This window comes from Balaenoptera borealis (assembly GCF_965194805.1).
Source record: "Balaenoptera borealis genome assembly, chromosome: 18".
In the NCBI taxonomy this organism is placed as follows: domain Eukaryota; kingdom Metazoa; phylum Chordata; class Mammalia; order Artiodactyla; family Balaenopteridae; genus Balaenoptera; species Balaenoptera borealis.
Window position 1 is genome coordinate 61,816,370 of NC_138877.1, and position 23,649 is coordinate 61,840,018.

The following is a 23,649-nucleotide window of genomic DNA, read 5'->3' on the forward strand; positions in this document are numbered from 1 at the left end:
AGGCATATATTGTCTATCAGTTAGACAAGTTTGTGGATGGAGGTAGCCAGGAATATCTGACTGAAGTCATTAAATAAAAAGAAAAGAAAGAATGAGGAGGAAGCCCATTTATTGGCAGACTATCAAAGTGAAAGTAGTTCATTAATGTTCTGATGCTGAGAGAGGAAAATATTATCCAGAATGTTTTCTTATCCCCTAAGTCATGGAGTTTATAGTTAAAATGTTAGCAACCACAGAAAACATCTTACTGCAAAAGAGAGTAACATTCAGGATTTGACCTAAAATCCTGAATCTCAAAATACAGGCATAATGTTTCTTTGTATAAATGACCTATATTAGAATCATTAGATTTGCAAATATTCTGTTTGGCTAAACCTTTTCATTGGTCTTGACCCAGTCAGGTCCTAGACACTTTTTCTATTGGAAGATTAATAGCATGCTTCCTGAAACTAGTATAACTGAACAAATAATTATATATTTTAATGAAAATGAACAAAGTTATGAGGTAGGAGAGAACATCACACCTCCTTTGGGATGGATGCTCAGTTTAATACTATCTGATTTGTTTAAATATTGGATGTTTGGTTCTGTGCTTTTTTTAGAAATGAGTTAATGTCTTTGTTTAAAGTCCTTTTTAATGGAGAACAGAGTCGGTGCTTTTTGAGGTACTTTTTTACAACATGGGAAAATGAGGTGAGAGCTTGTTTTGAAAACCTAGTTTTGACATCAGGTTTGAATCACTCTTTTTAGAGGAGGATGCTTTCAGAAAGGGTGCTTTTTACTGGGATATTAAATGGTAATGCGTTGGGTTTGAGGGATATTGAAAAGTGAGAATAGAAGAGTCTATACTAATTGTATAGATGGTTATGAATGTCCAGCTCAGGGCTGGTATAAAATCACCACTAGGGAGCCTTAAACACACAGCACCTGTTGGAAAAGAATCCTCTGCAGAGAGGATGGGAGGATGTTAGCATGTTTCCAGTACTTTTTCCCATCATTTTCCCTGTGCCCCCGCCCCAGTCTACTGCCCATCTTAACCATCTTAACACCTTCAGCTCTGTTGAGAAAGCACAGTAAATCTGTGAAGGAAGGGAAATCCCATCTCATGAACAAGAAGACTTCCTACCAGGAGGGAAAAACCTGGAATCATTTAGTCAGAAGAAAAAAAATCCTTCTCTAGGAGAATAGTGCTGATTCTGAGGTCACAGCTTCCATCCTGAGCAGCGGTTCAGGTGGGGTTCAGAGAGCAGACTTTATGAGTTAGTCTTTTAGAAAAAACAGCATTTTCTTTTTTAATCAAATATGAATGCAATGTGCTTGAAACACATTTCCATCTGTGATAAAACTCCCTGGTGCCATTTATTGCTTTGCTTCTTAGGGCTACATTCACCCTCTCCCCGCGTCTCTTCAGGAATCATGAAGCCTGTATAGAAAGGGACAAAGAAGCTAGATTTCAGTCTCCCTATAGCCCATCTGCCTGCATGTATTTAATTATTTTCAAGAATTTACAACGAGAACCATTATTGCCATAGAACAGAAATCTAAAGAAATCTTTAGAAATCCCTTCTCAAGATCTATACAAATATTTTGTCAAATAGAATGACTTCGTTGAGAATTAAGTCAAACGATCAAATATAGATTCAGAATTGCCAGAGAAAATAGCCCTTATCCAGAAACATGTGATTATGTATTTCCTCTGCGGGGCAGGAGACTGACACTTTAAACGTCTCCTGTTTGACAACCGTGGTCAGACACGTCCACAGGTTTGAGCCTGTTCATTAGTGCCATATTAACCTTAACTCTGCCTCAGGCCATTAACCAGCAAACTGCACATTTGACCTTTGTTCTACAGATATTTTCAAACAGTGTGTGCGAGGCACTGCTTTTAATTTGGGTTCTGTATTATGTGTGGACTGATGTGAGGGCTGAAAAAAATCAATATATGTCATTAAATACAGAAACGTGTGGTCTGAAACATTCCACAGAGAAAAGTTCCATTCGAAAATCAGATTCTTCTCCAACACTTTTCCAGATCATCAGCTTTGCTCAAAATTAGAAATAGTTTTTTATATCATGTTCAAGGGGAAAAAGGCGAGGAAGTGTTCTATGTAACAGTTGATAAATGTTTTAAAATTGGAACAAATGCCCACTAGATGAAGACCTAAGACTGAGAGGTATGACTTTTGAACATAGCTCGGTTTCCAGCAACGTCTCATGAAATGAAACGCAAAATCAAATGTAGATTGGAGCCATATGCTTAAGTGAAAACAGCTCTCTAGAAAATCAGCAAAGTTTGAAACATGCTGTTGTCACCCTTTAAACCATACGTATGAGAAACATGTCAGCCTTATAAATTAAAAAGTAAAAATTGGCTTAGTGGACTATTTTAATAAATTGTGCTAGAGTTGCTATATCCAGGTTTTGGAATAGTATACAGCTGTATAAAAATAAGTAACTCTAGATTTATTAACCTGAAAAGGGTTCATGATATATTGTCAAGTGAGAAGAGCCAATTGCATGTACGTGTATAGCTTGGTCCTCGTTTTGTAAAGCCAAACCATTTCTGTCTCTGTCTGTCTGTCTGTCTGTTTTTGGTTATGTGTTAGGGTGCACATAGAGGAAACTGAAAAATAGCACCCCAGGCTGTTAACATTTGTTACCTCAGGAGGGAGGATGGAAACACTGTGGAGGGACAGATATGAACTTATTCTTTATGTGCCTTTTAGTTATTTAACTGCTCACCGAAAGATATGTTACTTTTGTTATTAAAAATGATTAAAGTCAAATGGTAATGGTAAGCCAGTCGAAAGTGTCACTTGGTTTTAGAGTAGTAACTGGACATTCCTGTGTCAACCAAACTACTAGAAATGATTACTTCAGGGTGAATTGCATTTCCTTTCTTTCTTTTTCTTTTCTTTTCTATTCTTTTTTTTTTTTTTTTGCCACGTGACAGATCAGGAGACTTTCTGGCACTGCAGGCCTCCAGGGCATGGGAAGCAAGGAGGCACTAACTATGTTGGTCCATGTTCCTCTCCAGTCAGTCAGCTCAGGGCAAGCAAGGCTGGAAGCTGTGAATGAGCAATTGTGTTCCAGCCTTCTTCCTCTTTCCTGTGCTAGCACAGTGCGCAAAGCTGTTCATTAGCCAGCGATCAGAATTTTCTCCACTCCCTGCTTCCTGCACCAGATCTTTCAAATTGGTAAAGAGATACAGATAAATCCTGTCTAAACATGTTGCTTTCTAAGTGCAGATTTTGGCAGGAAGAACTGATGTATCTCTTTTCTAGTCCACCAGTCTACTACTGTGTTCTGTGAAAAGTGTGATTATTTCTGTAAAATTTTAAAAACAGAGGGAAATATTCTTTTCTATAAAGAGTCATTCAACTTTGATTTGTCAAATATCCAATATCTGCCTGATACTGCAAACTGATGGCATTTTTATTAATTAATGAAACAACGATGTCAAGGTCTGCATGAACTAAATGCTTGACTAAATAATGAACTTAATAAATAACTGACTTAGTCACTTTTCACAAGTCCTTCCACTTCTTTGGTTTTAACTTTCCTTAGTTATAAAATAAGAGGCTGCACATTAGTATCCTGTAGGAAGCTTTCAGAAAAACACAGATCCCTGGTTCCTACCCTGGACACAAAATCTGAAAGTCTGAGGGAGAAATCTAAGCATACAGTTTATGTTTCCTTGGTGATGATAGAGTGCATTTAAGACAGAGAACTACTGGATCAGATCATCTTTAAGGCTCTTTCTAACTCTTGTCTTTATAATATAGTATACCTGTGATATATTAATTATAATGGCTATCTTACACCACAGTGTGACTAAATGTTAACGTGTCACTACATGTTGACTTCAGCATCACATATATATTGGGTTGGCCCAAAAGATCATTTGGGTTTTTCTGTGAGATTTTATATATTCTCTCCATAAGAATATATATATATATATTCTCTCTATATATGTTCTATACATAATATAGAATCTGCCTTGAACCTGTTTAGTAGAATCTGGCACAGCTTGTAGTCCTGCCCTTTAGATTTCTTCCATTTTCTAGGAAGGTCTTTCTGATATAGCTCCACAATCTAGGAGTGGGTCCCGTAATTTAAGGTTCCCCAAGTCAGCTGTGCTCTTTAAGGACTTTAAATTATCATTATCGTTTTTTAAAATTGTATTTCATGTAGAAACGTCTAATTCTGGAAGTTGTTAAAAAACTAACACCGCATCTGGGGCCAATTCAACAAGAATTTGTTAGGTGCCTGTGGGGTACCAAACTGTGGTCCAGACCCTGGGGATATAAAGCAGACATGGCTCTTGTCTTTAGAGAATGCACCCTTTAATCAGGGTGGCAGATATACAGACAGCGAAATATAATACCAGATAACCAGGGCTATAAAACAGATGGCAAGTGTGGCGTGAGAAACGGATAGACCAACAGAAGCGTCACAGGCTGGTCAGGCAAGGAGTTAAGGAGGAGATGAGGATAAAGCTGGATTTTGAAGGATGGGTAGATGGTTGACAGAAGTGGGAGGGAAGGCCATTCTGGGGAGAAGAAAAGGTGGCATCTTATGCAGTAAATACTGAGATTTCTGAGGCAATATGAGTTTGTGGTTTTGGCTGGGGTGTGAGACTAGAGGGAAGGGGGACTGTCATGGGCAACTAAGGGGCAAAGAGTAGAGAGATGATGAGCAACGGTAAGACATTTTACCTGAATGCTTAGGATTTTAAAGCAGGAAAGTGTTATGGCTGTTTTCTGGAGCAAATTCTGCTAAGAACTTGGAGCATGCATTGAAGGGAAGATGGGAGGGCAGACCTAGTCAGAGAAATCATTTGTTAGACTGTTGTAATCCCAAATGAGAAATTATAAATTCGCATGTGGCTCTGACATATAGGCTTTGAATAAATATTCTGACAAAGAATGTTTTCCTCTTTAAAAAATATTTTCGGAGTGTTACTCTTAATAATTATGTTTGATTTCTGTATTCTTGAGATGTCTTAAGACCAAGATGAGCAAACAATATGTACGTAACACAGCTCTTCAAGGATAAGTAGCTGGAGGCTCTAACATCTTGAATTTATTTTTCTCCTAATTTTAACTGGAAATATTCTCATGACGGTAGAAAAATAAATGTATGGATATAGTCACCCTTCCAGCAACTTAAATTTTGAATCATCCGAAGAATATAATGTTTTATTCACTGTGACATTTCATGTACAACTGGAAAAGGAGGGCCTGGTGCATTTTTTTTTTTTTTTAAAGTAGGCTGAGCATTAAGCTGGGAACTGAAGTATGGATTCTTTTCTCATGATCAACATTCACTGGAGCTGTGGCAGTAGGTAAATGTTTTTAACCTCACTATGGCTTCTAGTTATTTGAGCCCTTCATTTCTTACCAATTCAACTCTTATTATTATTTTTCTATATCCAGTATAGATCTCCTGGTCCTTCAACACAACCACTTTTTTGCAACACTAGTCTCAATTCCTGTGACCTCAAAACTGCCAAACACAGAATATAGAGTTCCAAAGTACGTTCTCTGCTCAATTTCTATCCTCACAAATCAAACCTTATTTCAACATTCACGTGGACTTTCTTCCATTCTTTTAGTCTCAGGGAATTTGCTCCAAAGCTAACCACCCTGTTTTCCATAATCCTTCCCCTCTCTTCTTTTCAGAACTTATGATCCATCAGTTATTCATTTGTTTTTCTTATCTTTGTATCAATTAAGAGAGACTAGGTTGTGATGTGGTAGCAAACCACCTCAACCTATCATTGGTTTAGAACCAAAAAAATTGTTTTTGTTCCCAACCTATGCCCATTTCAGACCAGCGGGGCTGCTGCTCAAGTTGCGGTTGCTCTGGCTTTAAGCCTCAGAGTTACAGAGCAGCTGCCATCTGAAACACTGCCTGCCATCAGGGGAGAGGGAAACAGAAGCTGGCAAAGCCGTGTTGGTCCTTAAAGCTTAAGCCTGGAGGGAACAAACATCACTTCTGCGTACATGACTAGAACCCAGGGCAAGTCACAAAGACAAAGCTACCCTCAAAGGGTAGTTCACCTGACTGGGGAGGGGAAGACAATTAGAAGTTATCTTAAAACCTTTGCTTTACCTGTCAATTCTAGATTCCTAATGTTTTTCAAATCTATCATTTTCCTGATGTTGACTGGGAGGTTTTTTTCCCCATCCTCATACCTCTCCCTTTGGACTTGCTTATCGTCCCCTAAGTGACCTCACTGCTTTTCTGTTTCCACAATACTGCGATGATGATGATGTCACTTGCTTGCTGGAAAAATTAATGGCTCTCACCACCCGAATAAAACTGAAACATCTTATGACGATCAACAAGGCCGACTATAATCTGGCCTCTTCCTGTCTTTGACTGCGATTCCCATAAGCACACTCCTTACTAGCTAAACTAGCTGTATGAGTCTCTGAATACACAGTGTTCCTCTTTACCTTTGTTTATCCTGGATTTTTGTTGGTGTTGTTTGCTTCTTGGTTTGTGGGTTTTTTTTTTTTTTTTTTTTTGCATGGAACACTGAAATGTTATCTTCTTATTTCCTGATTCTTTGTCTTCAAATGTGACACTACTTATTAATACTGTACTATTATTGTGGATTTTTACCAGACTGTGCATTCTTAGAAGGCAGGGACTGTTTTCTTTAGCTATGAATCGCTAGCGCCAACACACAGCTTGGCACTCCATAGTGTTTAGTATTTTGTGACAAATAATTGATAGCCGATGGTTTATGGAATGAGTGGAAATCTTCGAGGAGACGATCCTTTCGGAGAGAACGCAGGCAAAGGCATGGAAGTAAGTTTGGAGAAGAGCAAGCATCTCACTTTTGTGGAACCCGAAAGTGTGGTTTGGGTTGTTGCTGAAATTGAGATGAGAGGGTACCTTATATAGCTTTCTAAGAAGTTTGGGTTTCATGCTGTAGAGAATAGAGAGCCATTGATGGCTTTAAGCAAGTACGTGGCATAATCTGTGGACTACCAGATTTGAATTTCTATAGGTGGCTCTCATGGAGGATGGGAGGTGATTGTTAAAGGGACCGATGGGAGGTATGCTCTCCTGGTACAGTAATTCCAGAGAAAGATGATCAAGGCTTGAGCTAAGGCAACGGCAGTAGCATTGGGAAAGGGGACTGGAAAAGAAAGATGTGAACTTTCCCCCTTATGATCGATTGGTTGTGAAGGGAGAAATGAAACAAAGGCACCATTTACCAAGAGTGAAGTAGGAGGTTTGGGGGCCAAAAATTATCTATTCAGTTTTACACAATCAATTTGAAGGTCTCAACATTTGCAGCCGTTTGTGCCAGGCCTCTTCATTTCTAAAAGATTCTTTGATTCCAAACATGTGGTCATTTATAGTGAATAGAATTCAGGACAGGAGCCATACATCTTCCTGTTCATTAAACCCCACCTCTCTAAGAAAGAACCAGGCAATTTCATCAATTATGTTTTCATAGCTGCAGCATGAGAATTGATGTTTGTTCATGCATTCCAGTTAGTGGAACACAGCCATCAAGGAGAGACTTATTTTCTAGTAGAGGAAATCGATAAAATATAGATAAGCATTTAACTGTGCTAGTGAGAAAAATAAAGCATCATTTTTTTTTTTTCTTTGATTGAGCATGAGTTAGAGATTTGTGATTCCTGCAACCATTTTGTTATCACTTGTCCGGTCAAGCTTTGCTAAAAATTTGATTAAATACTCACCAGACACTTGCCATGGGAACTTCTGATCTTCTCTATGATCGCAGATCTTACATATTTGAAAGTTATATTTATCCTTCCAACAGAGTAGTGGTTATTTACAACTCCATCAGTTTCTACAGTTAGTTCTTTGAAAACCAATAAGAGAATTACAAGTTGAAACGGTTGAGCATTAGTGCTGTCAAAATTAGATTTAATTTAAAAAAATTGTTTATTCCAGCTATAATTTATAGACACCCCTGCTCTTTAATTTCATTTTTAAAGAAATCATTTTAAAAGTATCAATGGAGAATGCAGTTTCATGATGGCTATATTTTAATTACTCATCCCACGAATTTCTGAAGTTTGCTTTCCTGCCAACGTTTCCATCTCCTGTCCCTCCCTGCCTTTTAGTCCAGAGGGGGCATTTCCTCTGGATCAGGCTAGTGGCTTTTCATTTCTTTTCCCCCAAAACAATTGTTTATGTTAAAAAGTTCAGAGCTAAAGTCTTTAGGACTTGGTCTTTTGAAATGTTAAAACTCAAGTTTTTGAGACCTCAAAGCCTTGGTTTTAAAACTCCAAAGTCTTGGATTTCTAAATTGAAAAACTTTTTTGCTGAATTTTCCCTTTCCATAATTGATGGTGAAAGGGGAAATGTTGGGCTGGCCAAAAAGTTCGTTCAGGTTTTACAGGAAAAACCCAAACAATCTTTTTGGCCAACCCAATAGTATGAGAGGGAAGAAACTTAATAAATGTATTAAATATTACTCCCTCCAATAACTTTTATTTTCATGCTTCTGAAGTATGTTACATACCTGGGTTCTCTCATATTTAGTAAAGACATATTGTTTGATGTTCTTAGACCCCAAAGAGAAGACCCAGATGGGAAAATCACCCAAGTCTACTAAACTTTTAATCAGTAAGCAATCAGTCAGCTTGTTATAAGCGTCTGACATTTCTATATGCAAAAGAAATTAGTTAATATCACTGTGGTTTAGATGCCAGTAGGTAGTGAGGGCTTTTAGGGAAGCTAAAGTGGTTTTGTGTGTATGTGTGTGTGTGTGTGTGTGTGTGTGTGTGTGTGTGTATGTGTGTATGCATATACTATTCACAACTTCTTGGACCTGGAGTTATATAAAGTTCATACCCAGTGAAAACTTCTATGTAAAGAATAAATTTGAATACATTTTTAAAAAAATGTAGTTTTTGTCTTGTTAGAAAAGTATTGAAAATATATGAAAATAAGTAGAGAAAATTTTAAAAGTTGCATTCTAAACATTATGCATAACAAATTATGCTATTTATTATGGATTTTGGGGTTTAATTGTTTTCTTTGTTTTTTCCATTCAGAGAATTTATCAACAGCCTTCGGCTGTACAGGACATTCTGTGGAGGCCTGGCTGATCAGCTTTGTGCAAATGAATTAGCAGCTGGCGATGGACTGCCGTGCTGGAATGGAGAAGATATAGTAAAAAGGTATTTTATGTGTAGTGGTCTGTGAAAACATAACGGCCACTTTCATCCTTGCTATCTTTTCCTAGTTCTTGAATGCATTACTTCAGTTTTAACTTTGCCACACAGGTTAGAGGATACATTAACTCCTTCTCTTTAGTTTGTCAAAAATAAGTTTGATTCTTTTTGACATTTTAGAAATATGATAGCATTCTGTGATGTTCTGAAAGTTCTCTTGTCTTTTCTATCTATGGCTTACCCAACAATCCCACTTTTTCAGTGAAGTATTACTTAACTTCTAGCCAATCTGTCTTGTTTCTCAGGTATCTTTTTTTTTTTTTTTTAACTTTATGAGTATTAGAAAGAGGACATTCGGTGAAATGTGAATACCTATGCAAAGATTTGTTATGTGGATATATGTCACAGCAGCATTAATATGTTCATCCTACAATTGTCTCTGAGTGTATGAGTGTGTGTGAGAGAGAGAGGGAGAGAGGGAGAGGGAAAGAGGGCTGGTACTTTTACGTATGTCTGTTTGAGGCATTGTTTATTTGTATGTTGTCAATTGTTCTCAAGCTCAGGAGTGAAATTTTTCACCTTTTTTTTCTCACCATCTAGAATTTCTAGAGTTTATTTTCCTTTACTTCCTATAACTGGTTGTGCTCGCAAGTAATTACCTGAGCTTGAAAAAGTCCTAGATTCTCCCTCTGTAACAATAGTGTTGGTCAATACAATTGGCCAGGAATTAGTCCTTTGATTTTCCAATGCTGGTGATTATCATAGATTGTAGACCTGTGCCGTGTTTGGATTCAAATGTTTTAGTGTATTCTATTTTGAGCAATCTGCTCAAAAGGTAAGGTGATAAACTTTCTGATTTATAAACACGCCTACTCTGTATAAAGATAGGTAGTTTAGTTACCACTAGAATGATGAGTTCATTTAAAGTGTCCTTTAGCAAATTCAATTTACTATGATAAACATATACTGTGATTAATATTAATATAAATTTATGTAGTAAAAACTTTATTTCTGTGTGATCATATTCATTATAGTTAAAGGTTGCATTCCTGATATATTTAATGATTACTTGTAGTTTACATCCAAATATCTCATAGGGAATCTTTGATTTCACAGAAAATAATTATTGAAGGCAGGAACTATACTTAAATTTAAATAAAAAATTTGGCTGACATGGCTAGTGTTGTTTTTTCATTATGCCCCTTGGATGCTGAAATGTATTCTTAAATATATTTGTCTTGCCTTTACTGAGAGCAATCATAGCATGCACAGTATTTTGAATTCTTACAGTATTCATGTTAATAAGATTTCTGCCACTTAGACCTAGTAATTAATTCTACTTTGACTTATACTTTCTCTTTTCACATTGTTCAAACTGGAATTGAATATTTTTGTGTATTAACAATTTTTCTACAAGGGCTAATGAGAATTTCATGATTAATGAACAATTTAGTATAGAATATAAATATATTTAATATATCACATTACATTATACATTTGATTCTAGAACTGCAGGACTCTTAGTTTCAGTTTGTCCCATTCCTCTCTATTTGGTCTGAGGTTTGTATAATAGGAAATACTGTTGGAGAAATCAATGATTTGGGAAAACTTTTTAGAAGGAGAGTATTTTCAACTGAAAAATATATTTTCTTCTACATGATATATATTTTAAGACCTCATTCATGGTTTATGAATAAAGAAAGCTCATCTTTAGCAAGAACCCTCCTTGGGAAGTGTGCACATTTCTGGTAAAGAAAGTGAGCAATTCTCATTATTCTCACTTGCTTCCAGCTCCTGTCTTCTCTTTTCTATACCACCCAGCCTCCTGTTTGTCAGCTGCTTCTAAGGGCCCTATGTGACTTCACTCTCTTGTGAACACCTTTCACTTTGCTTAATTTTTTCTCAAACAGCCCTTCTAGCTCATCACCTTAGCTGACATTTTCCCTTTTTTGAGAGTGTTTTTTTTTTTTTTTTCCCCTCTTTTGTCCCTATCTCATGGGTCACCAACCTTCTCCCTTGCTTCTCTGGGCCAGCAGATGAACCTCACACACTGGTTCCCTACCACCATCTCTAGGCTACTTCCCAAATGAACATTTTTAGCCCTAATTATTTGCTAGCACTCAGCTGAGGTTTCACAAGAATCATCTCATTGAACTCTCCCAAAACTTTATTCCCTAATGCTTCAGAGTAAGTTGATGGGGTGTTATTTCTTTTCTGTTTGATCTTGAGAAAACTCTCATGTGTACTTTGACATTTTTTAAAATATAATTTAAATTGTAATTTCATTCGTGGCTCAGCCAGTTCTTGAAATAAATTTAGAAAAGAATTTGTTTTTTCAGTGCAAATTCAATGCTGAAATATAAATATCCATCATATCTAGTTAACTGATCATGGTATATTGACAATGGAATATTACGTGGCAGTCAAAAATGATTCATATTTATATCTGCCAAAGTGGAATAATTTCAAGTAAAAATAAATACAGACAGAGAACAAATGTATGGATATCGGGGGGGTGGGATGAATTGGGAGATTGGGATTGACATATATACACTACTATGTATAAAATAGATAACTAATGAGAACCTACTGTACAGCACAAGGAACTCTACTCGGTGCTCTGTGGTGACCTAAATGGGAAGGAAATCCCAAAAAAGGGGATATATGTCTACGCATGGCTGATTCACTTTGCTGTATGGCAGAAATTGATACAGCAGTGTAAAGCAGCTATACTCCAATAAAAAGTTAAAAGTTGGATATTAAATATTTTATCAACAGATTTGCATAAATAAAAGTACTGACATTCATTGCACATAGAATATTTCTGGACAGTTACATGAAAACTGCTAATATATTTAAAGTACTGGGGAGGCTTTATATTTTATTTCCATTGTATTTATTTATATTTAATGGAAACAGATGTTATAGTGATATTAGAATTATGAGCCCTTATTGCTTTTTTTCTTTTTATAATTCTTTTTTGAAATAAAAGCACTAGTTTTACATTTCATTTCTAACCAAATTGGATTTTTGTAGTAATTTTGTGATATAATTTTTTTCAAATCATTAATGGATATGTTTCAAAAATTCAGTAGTTCAGTAATCTAAGATGGCTTCAATGTAAAGTCAAGTTCTAATGAATGTTACAATCCCGAACTATTAGCTGCTTTTTCCTTGAGAATAAACAGAGTATAGCAGCGATCAGTGTGTGAAAACGCTAAGATCCCCATATAGAATATTCATTTCAGAGACCTGCAGTTGGTTGATACAAATAATGCCTTCAAATTTTGAAGAAATGAATATCAAGTGAATTTATACCACATTTGGGGATCATAGGGGTTCTTTCCTTTCTTATGCTGGGTTATAATACTCATCAAGTTCATTCTAGAGAATTTATGACAAACACATCAATAGGATAAATTTGTGGCCAAGATTGAGCATATCATTCATTGTTAAGAACGAAGTGATTATTTTGGCAAGATTTCTTCCCCTGGAGGCATTTTTTAGGAGATGATTGGTCAGATTATTTATGTGCATAGACGTGCTGCCTCAAAGAACAGGAGAACCATACAAATTGTTTCAGTATTATGACAGGCCTATAAACTGGGTCAAATCACCTTTGTGCTCATCAAAAGAGGTGGAATTCCTCTGTGGTTGTAGATAAAATATCTCAAATAGTTGTAGCATATTAATTCATGAAACAAAATCTATTTTAATTCAAATGATTTTAAAGAGTGCATGCATACCATATACACTATCACGACACCGAGGTCCACAGTTCAGATGATTTCAGATGATTTCTGATTAACGATGAAAATGTATTACTGAAATCCACATAGTCTCTAACTCTTAAAGTCCCTCTTATCTACCCCTCCTGTCTCTTCATCGCGAAACAAAATTGTTCTCTGAAAGGCCTGACAGTGCTTACTCTGTTCTCAGATCCTTGTGATTGCAAATTGATTGTTTGATGGCTTGCGCTCATCTTTCTGAGTACTGAAGTTCAGGTGACAGCTACTTAATTACCAGGGCTTCCTTTTCCCTTTTGATTAATAGACAGATAATCCAGTAACTCTCCCTCGATCTCCAGGAATTTATAACTTCCGCAACAACTCTTAAACTAGCCAATAGCTGTTAAGTATCCCCCCAAAATTAATAATCCATGTGATTTCTACTTCATCTTGATGTAGTTAATGTTCTGTAATGCTTCTTTCCTAACCCAGTGTTTTCTTTTTGAACTCTTACGATAAGGTGCCCCTTCTCAACATATTAGAATCAAATTTTTAAAAAATCAGATAAAAATATAATACCTTAAAAATCTGAGATTTTATACTTATCTATTATCAGTTTTCTTTCCACCCAGACAATGACATTTTTTCTGGCCATAACTTTTTTTTACCTCACTTTTTTTTCTCCTTTACCCATTATTTATCTGGAAAGCCACTTCATCTTCAAATTTTCTTTTTCTTCCTGACCTTCCTACATATTATATATTTTTTAAACACCTGGCTTAGTTTCCAAATGTCACGGACTACATTTTAAACCCAACCAGGTCTCAGGATTGTTCTGAATTTTATTACTGTAACAACTGCTTTTTTTTCCTATGTTGCTTATGCAAAGGCAGTATGTTCTTTATGACTTAAACACTAGTCTGTTTTCTATTTTTTTTTCCCCTTGCAATTTCTACCTCTTCAATCAGGTTTATAATACTGAATTAAACCTTTGTAATAATCATCATTGTTATCATACCTATGGCCTGTCTTACTTGGTTCAGAATTGGAGGTCACTTAAAAGGGGTGACTACAAGGCGTCCCCATTCCTACCCCATTGCAACAATCTGCCATGGACCTTGATATTTCCACTATTAATGAAATATTTTGAACCAAATCATTTTCTCCATACAACTGTGTATACAGTTTTGCCAAACTCCCACTTTTATCTTGGGTCCTAGTGGAATGAATTCCCTCATTTGTGTTTTATTGTAACCTCTAAATCCACCATGACACTTTGAATACTTTTTTGCATTTATATGTCATATATCTTCCTATCTACTGAAATTTATTTCATAACACAGCTTCTATATCTGAGAGGCTAAGAGCAATGTCCTTGAACACCTATCAATAATTTTTTAAAGATAACAGGACTCTGAGGAAAAGGAATTTTTATAAGTGTTAGTGAGAACTAAGTTATGGTGATTTGGGGATGTGGCTTGGTGATAATATTTTGGTGGGTAATATATGGTTCCAAAATGAAATTGAGTGTTGGAAAAATGAGAAGAAGAGAGATGAATCATGAAAGTTTCTACCTATGGCTGACCCTGGATACTGATTTTTTTTTTTTTTCTATCTTAACCTTAAGATCATGCCTGTCCCATTGTGTGTACTTCCATAGACATTTGGTGAAACCAGACTCTAAAGAACTCTAAGAACCTCCTGTCTTAGAGACATATTATGTCTGATTGTCTTTATCATAAATGAGGCATCTGGGTTGGGGGTGGGTAAAAATGCCAAGGCCTGCCCAAGGTCAAAAGCTGAGTCTGCTATCTTCAGCATGGGAAGAACTGAAACATTTTTGCTCTTTTGTGGCAGAAATAAAAAGTGTGGTTTTAGATATATTATCAGACTGTCGAATTCCTCATGTTGTAGAATACACAGTCTAGGTCCAATGGGACGAGTATCAGTATGACTGATGTATTATGTTCTGAATGAGCATAAAATGTGTAGAGTTCTTGGCTGTGTACCATCTTTCTGCCTTACTATAGTATACTTGCTTGGCAGATAATTTTTATTTAAAAGATAGTGTCTAAAATAGTTATCCCATAGTTTGGTTCTGTAGAAAATAAGAGAAGGTAGCAAGGGGATGCACATTTTATCAACTTTTCTCCAAGTTCTGACATTCTTAACTAGTATTAAAGCCTAGGAAAATATCCATTCTTCTCAGGTCAATATACACATTTTGTTATTTTCTAAGAAATGCTCCATTAATTTGGCAATAATTGCATGGTGTCTCATCTTCTGAACCGAGGCATTTCTTTTGAATCTTTCTTTACTGGCTTATTTGCTTCGTAGTCAGTTGTCTCCTATTAAGCAGTACAATCATTACATTTAGGGAGCTGGACTCAAAGGTGAAAGTAGAAACTTTCACTAAACCCACTCTGAAGGCTGCTTTTCCCTGTCTCTAGAATGAAATCACAGCCAATTCTCAGAATTTTTTTTGTCAAATGTCTGAAGAGTCTTTTATTGTCATTAGTTCCATAAACAGTCTAAATTCAGTAATCAAATTCAGCCCGAAGAAAGTCTAAATTCAGTAAAAAGGTCTAGGCTGACTTGATACTCAAAACTTCACTTAAAGCGGCCATTTCTCTGCATTGCCATGAGGTACTGCTCCAGTCTCAGAGGCACCTGTAGTTGGGGGTGAACCACTTCAGGTCCACGTGCCAACCTTGACTTCTCCTTGTTCTCCAGCCAATGTTTCTGACTCCTGCATGTTTGGAGCTGGCAGGACAATGGGGCAGCAGTGAGAGAGAAGGAGTGAGAGAAAGGAATATTCTTTTTGGCTGATAATTTTGTATCTTTCATTGATGATTGCTAACTTGGTGGCTATTAAGACTGATGTTCTAGGGCTTCTGTGTGCTCAAGATAATGCCTCTTCTAATCTTTTCCATCTGGCTTCTTTCTGCTGAGATCTTCTGGTTGGGTTCTTTTCTCCTGCATGGTCCACTCTAGACCACAGAAACTTTGCTTCTCTCTCCTGCTTTTGGTGGAAGAACAGCCTGTATTCAGTGGAGCTGCCTCTCTTTACTCTGCTGCAAGGCAGGCAACTTCTGCTACAGGCATGGACCGCCTTCCATTTTCTTAGGCATGGATCAACCACCAGTCCTTTTAATCCTTCAACTTCCAAGGATCCCTCAGCCTTTCTCACTTAGGATGAATGAATGTGGGGATGACACAGCAGTCCAAGTTTCTTCAAAGAAATTCTCTCCCTTGGCCGCTTCAATCTCAATCCTTCAATACAATTAAGATGGACGCCAAGATGAAGGACTCAAAACCAGTTTTCAGCCATCTGCTTTTTATGTCTAGCACCTCAGTTTGGAACACTGTCTATCGTCTTGTTCTCAGCTGAAACGGAAATGGAAAGAGTGCTATTTTGGCATCCTTTTACATGTATTTGGAACTGGTGGGAAGGAGACAGAAAACTAGATTCCATGTTCAATACTGCAATTGACCTTGAATGGGATACAAAGGTAAGACTTTGTCCCCACCTCAGGGACTTAGATTCCAAACACAGTAGAGAACATGTTCACAATATGAACACAGTAAGACAGATACTGTGAAACAAGAGAGACACAAAAAAAATCCCACAGACTTTCAAGGAAGGAGGAAATCTCATTTGTTTGAGGAGATTTGAAAGCTATTTAATAAAAGAGGTAATATGATATGGGTCTCCATTCATTTCAAATAAATTCTCTGAAATATATATGGATGAGATGAGCTAAGGTGATGTCTGGAATTTGCTTTAAAATAATTCAGTGAATGGGGGGAAGAGGGTAATACTATATGTGAAACAAGGTTTTCTGTGTGTGGATAGTCATGGAAGGTGTATTGTGGGTTCTTTGTATTTGTATGTTTGAAAATTTTATAATAAAACATAATAAATAAAAAATATAAGGCATAATAAAAATTATGTTGTCAAGGGTCTATTCTGTCACATATGCTTTTCTGAATGATGGGGATACAGTGATGGACAAGACAGACATGAGCCGTTTCTTATCAGATTCAGATAAAGAGGAGATGAACACTGTTCAAAGGATTACAAGTATGAATGGTTTACAAAATCTTTAAGGTTGGATGGAATTTTCATCAGCTGACCTGGAAGCAAGAAGCAGAATGGGAGCAAATGCATTTTTGAATGAAGTGCTCCGAGTTTGGTGACCTCTTCAACAGCATTATTTCCATTTGTGTGTAACCTTTCAGATTTTCTCTTCTCCTTCTCAGCACTCTTTCATTTGGGCTTCATGGGCGTGTCCTGACTACGTAGTATTAAGCTTTCCATTGTTCATTATAGTGTAGCCACTTATTCAGAAAGTCGGTAAAAGCTCAGAGGTTAGGACCATAGGCTGAAGAGCCAGGCTACTAAGGTTCTTAATAAAGATTAGCCACTATAGCTCTGTGATTTCAGGCACGTTTATTAACTTCTAATTGCATCAGTTTTCTTATCTTTAAAATGTGGCTGAAAATAATACCTATCTCATATTTGAGAATTAGATAAGTTATTCACATCAACATTTAGAATACTGGCTATCACATAGTAAACATTCAAAAACTATTAAATCTTCTTATTGAGCAGTTTATATTCCTTTACTTCAGTAGGAATGAAACACTATTGTATTAAGCTTCTCTCTTCATTGGAGGTTTTCTATCATGGATCAGAAAACTTCCATTTGGAAAACAGACCTGTGAAGGTTGGTTTATGAGTCAGTAAAAAGTAATATCAGGGATTTTGGATTGGAAGTAGGAAATAGTGCCTTATTAATAGTTGAAAGAATTATTTCATTGAGGATAGAAGTAGAGAAAATATATCTTAATAGGCAGTTTATCAAATGCTCCAGTTTTTGGAGAATTTGGAGAGTTGTGGTCTGTCTTGTACCCACGCAATACATCAGTTTTCTCAAGGGAGAACTAAACGTTAAGATACAAAGAAAAAACATTATAAAGATAAATGAAAAATATTTTACTCCCAAGCAGTAGTTTGGGAACAGTCAATCACTGTCTTAGAGTTGATCATAATGAACTACCCGTTGACTGGAAATAAATGTCTGAAGCCATGCTAAATATCAGTACATCATACAACAGATTGTTTTGGTGACATGATAGTTTTAAGGCTGCTACACTTAGAGTCATTTCTCTTCATCCATTGAGTTCCCAAAGGAAATACATATCATAAATAGAATCACTAAAACAAAATGAGGTTGAACATCAGTCATCATGGTGTGTCTAACTACTCAGGTTCCTGCCAGACTGACATGGTACAAGGAAGCTATTTTTAGCTTGTTACTTGCTTCCATCAGAGATTGTGTGTAGAGAAAGATGAAAAAAATAAGAGACAGCAAGATAGAAGTTCACTGAAGTGGAAACCTAAAGGACCTTTTCCCATCTGTTTGGCACAGAAGTTGTTATCTCTTTAGGGATACAGATGTCATCACAGTTCCATAGACTTGTGAGTGCAGGTTTTGTTATTGCAAAGCAGCAACAGCCCTCAAGGGCTCCGGGAAGTTTATTCTTACCTTAGCCTGAGCAGTTCCTTACTTTTCCTTCATTTTCATATTGAACTTAGAAGTGAAGGACTCTTCCCTTTTTACTAAAATAGCTGTAAGTTTGCTTATCTGTAAAGATGGCATATATATTTTTTCTTAGTCTAGTTCCTACGCTTCCATAACAGAGGATATAAATTCATCAGTGAATGATTTATCATATTTTAGAATAAAATGCCAGAAGAGATGAAAGAGAACAGTCATTGATTTATGATACTTTCTTCTTCAAATAGAGTCTAGTTTAGTCTCACTTATTTTATGAGAACAGCCCATTGGTTATCAGCACATTTTCTTGACCAACCATCAGGATCCTTATTTTCTGATGCATTCCTCAAAACAAACGAGTTCCCCAAATCTGATTTGAAATTACTTGCACATTAATGAATGTAACATTTGAAGGGTATTGACCTGTATGTTTTGACTGGCATGATTACTATAATTATGTATTTCATTGTTCTGAAGATTTCATTTTCTCATGACTATACTGAAATGAGGGAATGTTTTAATTTTTTTTCTCCTGGGAAATAAATGAATGCAAATTATTTTTTTTTGAGTATTTTTTTTTGGTATAATCCACTTTCAAAGCTCTATCTTTAATCATTTTTATATGTAATGTAGCCACAAAGAGTTCAAGTTATAAATCTTTGGAGTATTAAATAAGAAACCCAAGAGTCTTAGAATCATGAAGGAAATGAGTCTCAAGTTTGGAAAGTAGCCTAAAAACCAGTTCATCCGATACAGTACAAAACTCTGAATAATGGTTGTGAGAAGGGAAAAACCAGTAAGAAAATTTTGCTCTCTATACACTTTCAGGATAGTGCTTAAATTTTTCATAACATTTCTATGTAAAGAATGGTATTTTCATTTTAAGAAATGCCATTTAATTCTTGAGTTCCCTCTATCAGCCTCAGCCAACTTGTACCTAAATTGGTACAAAGCTGCTCATTTCTTTGCCTCATTCTATGCAGTTCTGACAGCAAGAAAGCCCTCCTCCTAATAAAGTGAAGACTCTTTGCTAGCCAGGAAGGCATTAATATATGATGTGTGATGATATAAACATTTTCATATAAATTTTACATACATTAAATATGAAATGACAATTAATTATGGATATGGATGAAATAGTGGTCCTTTTTTAGATTATTCTAAACAGGACCTAGGCATTTTTAGGGGTATTGAATCAGTAAATCACCATTTTAGAGTAATATATTTAAATTATTTTGTATCAAACAAAATGAATGTCTTCTTTTAGTGAGCATGGAATATTTAAATATAAGTAGCATTGCAAAATAGTTAAAAATGTATGGCACTGTTGGTTTGGAATTGAGTCTTTGCCATCTAATTTGAAGTCATGCTTCTCAATTTTCCATATATGTTTCTTCAAAAGTAAGTGGTCATGCTCTGTGGGGTAGAAAGAGGCACAGTATAAACATAAAACCTGCAGTGAGACGGCTTCCTATGTGATAAATATATAGTAATGTATTTGATGTATTAGGGTTTCCAGAGAAATAGAACCAATAGTATCTATCTACCTCTCATCATCTGTCTTCTATATTTAGAAAGAGGTTTTCAGGAATTGGCTCATGGGTTTGTCGGGGCTGGCAAACCTGAGATCTGCCGGGCAGCTGGCAGGCTGGAAATTCTGTTGAAAGTCAATGTTACAGTCTTGAATCCAAAAACAATCTGGAGGTAGAATTTCTTCCTTTTCTGGGAACGTCTGTCTTTTCTCTTATGACCTTCAACTTGATTGGACGAGGCCCACCTACATCATGTAGGTAGTCTGCTTCACTCAGAATCTACTGTTTGTTTTTTTTTTTAATTGGAATATAGTTGATTTTCAATGTGGTGTTAGTTTCTGCTGTACAGCAAAGTGAATCAGTTATACATATACATAAATCCACTCTTTTTTAGATTCTTTTCCCATATAGGTCATTACAGAGTATTGAGTAGAGTGCCCTGTGCTATACACCAGGTTCTTATTAGTTATCTATTCTATATATAGTAGTGTGTATTGTCATACTAAGTGAAGTAAATAAGTCAGACAAATATCATATGATATCACTTATTTGTGGAATCTAAAAAAAATGGTACAAATGAACTTACAACACAGAAATAGAGTCACAGATAGAAAACAAACTTACGGTTATCAGGAGGAAAGGAGGGGTAGGGGGAGAGATAAACTGGGAGATTGGGATTGACAAAAACAGAATCTACTGTTCTAAATGTTAATCACGTCTAAAAAATACCTTCACAGCAATATCTAAATGAATCTTTGGCAAAACTATTGGGTGTCGTGGCCTAGCCACGCTGGCATGTAAAATTAAGCATCACAAGTAGTGTTCTAGGTGATGACTGAGATGGCAAGTTGGTGCTCTCCTGGAGCTCTTCTAAAGATGGTGTGTTTTAGATTAAGTCTCCAGGGAAAACCTCTCTGGGGAAGTCACATTTAAGCTGAAAATGTGGGAAGATCTGATTTTTCCACGTAGAGAGAACATCATCCCTCATGTGTCTACGGAACAGAAGGGAAATCAGCATGGGTGGAGCATAGTGAGGCAAATAATGCAAGAGGATTGTCTGGAATGAGATTGTAGACGGGCAAGTGTCAGATTGCATGGGCCAGAGAAGAAGTTTGGATTTTATTCTAGGTGCATGGAGAAGTCACTGGAGGCATCGAGCCAGGACTGATATAATCTGGATGCTTCTTGGAGAGTAATTTTGAATATAAAGTTGGAGAGAAACCAAAGAGAAACTTACCATTCCGTACTGGCTGATGTGTGTGTTTTGAGAGAGAGAAAATGAAAAAGAGAAAGAAACTGATCATGTGCCTCTGAAGAATAAACCATTATAATTCACAGTGAATGAAAATCTGTCACACTTGTTTTATCTGGGAGATTTGTCTTCTTTGCAGAGCAATACATACTGTAAGGAAACTACAAGTATGTAACCACACTGAGGATAAAACATGCACAATCTATATCACAGAGGGACTTATCCCCGCTGAATATAGTTCTTCCTCATAAGAGTTATAAAAACACTGAACATCTAATAGAAAATTGCATCAATAAACAGTTCACAGAAATTTATCAGAGGTTTTTAAACATATGAAAAAAATAGCCTCAACCATGCAAGTTAAAGAATTTCCAACACAAATTAAATAAGTGCAAACGAAATTAAAAAACAAGTTATTTTTCTCAGTTATTATACTGATAAAGATCATTAAATTTTATAATTCACAGCATTGACCAAAGTGTGAAGAAAAAGGTATTTAAATACCTCAGTAGAAGGAGCAATTATTTCTGACTTCTGTGTCTTTGAAGGACAATTGGATGACACATATCAATATTTCAAATGCATATGACCTATGGAGCAGCTGTTTCACATGTAGGAATTTATCTTCATACATACCAACATATGTAAACAATAGAGATTGCATTGTACATAGTTTATGGTTGTGTAAGGAAAACCAAAATGCCCATTAATAGGAAAATAATGAATTGTTATGGTATGTTAAAAATGGAATATAGTTTTTCGATTTTTAAGAAAGATGTGCTTGTACCTGTAGTTATATGGACATACCTGCAGAAGAGAACTGGAGGACATGTATAGGAAGGAAAGAATGATTGCTCACCATTCTGTGTGCTTTTATAATTCACCATGTGCTTTCAGTCCTTTTCCCAAAAAAAATTAAAATAAATTTATTCATATAAATGTTAAAGGAAAATTTTCATATATTTTTCTCACATATAAAAAGATACCTTGCTGAGGAACAATATCTTGGAAAGCCCATGCATTTCAAATAAAATACAAGTGAATCGTCAAATAAAATAAAAGCAAATAAAGGTTTCTTAAATAGTCTTTCAGTGTAAGGTTTAGAATTATTTGAGATAGGAATTTTGTAAAACAGAAAATGGTAACTGCTGCACTGAACGTCAGACTGGTGGTTTGGAGACCATAGAGTGGTAGGGAACTGATTAGAACACCCTGAACGCTGCTCTCCCAACTGAGTAGAACCCACACCCAGCCTGGCTCTCACTCTGCACCCTGGATGGCGAGGTGTGGTACAGACTGAAGGTTTGTGTCCACCCACACCCCCCAAATTCGTATATTGGAACCTAACCTCCAATGTGATGATATTAGGAGGTGGGGCCTCTGGGAGGTGATTAGGTCATGAGGCGGAGCCCTCATGAATGGAATTAGTGCCGTTGTAAAAGAGACCCCACAGAGCTCACTCACTCCTTCCCCCATGTGAGGACCCAGGGAAAAGACAGCCATTTATAAACGAGGACTGAGGCCCTCACTACTGTACCTTGATCTTGGACTTCCCAGCCTCCAGAACTGTGGGGAATAAGTGTTGGTTGTTTATAAGCCACCAGTTCATGGTGTTTCTGTTACAGTGGCCCAAGTGGACTGAGTAGGGTGGATTGGGATAAGGAGAGAACTTGGTCATTGGTAGTGAATGTTTTTCTTGCTTGTTTATTTTACTACAGTTCCTGTACATCCATATCAGAGCAAATAAGCTTATCAGGGGATGATTTCTTATATTTTGAAATAAAATACAAGAGAGATGTGTCATAATCATACTGGAAATTCATGTATGGAGAGCATGTGAGTGGTATAAAAAATTAATTCCAGATATTAATATAATCATAGCTTTTAATCTGTTTCTTTATATTAAAACCATACATTCAGGTATGCTATCATCCAATACATAGTTGATTATACATTTGCTTTTATTTTTCTGAAATTTATATATTGGTTTGCCTTATTTTTATTTTCATCTAAGCACTCTACTTTTCACTTAAAATATATGTATTTTAAATTTTAGTCAGGAAGAAATTTTTTTTTCATGACACCTAACCTATTAGTGAGGAAGAAAGATGTTTATTTAAGATAAATACTAATTATATTACATAAAGATGTCACCTTTAAGGTGTAGGGATACATAGTTAAGGAGAAATGCAGTGTAATGTTCCCTGAAAAAACATGAAAGAACTTATGCCATTGAGATATATATTTTTTATTTTCCAAACTTTTAGTACAGTCACTGTTCCCAAAGTGTGGTTCCCAAATTTTCAGGCCTCCACCCCAGGCCTCTACTGAACCAGAAACCCTGGGGCTGGGGCCCCAGAATCTATGCTCTCCCAATGATTCTGATGCACAATCAAG

General features: G+C 36.2%; 1 protein-coding gene across 3 annotated transcripts in view; it reads left to right on the forward strand.

The window, feature by feature from the left end:
- GPC5 (glypican 5) overlaps positions 1-23,649 on the forward strand; it is a gene marked incomplete at its 5' end in the record, with an annotated part of 1,368,327 nt that overhangs the window by 300,384 nt on the left and 1,044,294 nt on the right. For all 3 annotated transcript variants that reach the window (XM_082366023.1, XM_082366025.1, XM_082366024.1), the window contains one exon: positions 9,057-9,182. In XM_082366023.1, the coding sequence (XP_082222149.1) occupies positions 9,057-9,182 (126 nt within the window). The remainder of the gene's footprint in view (positions 1-9,056; positions 9,183-23,649) is intronic.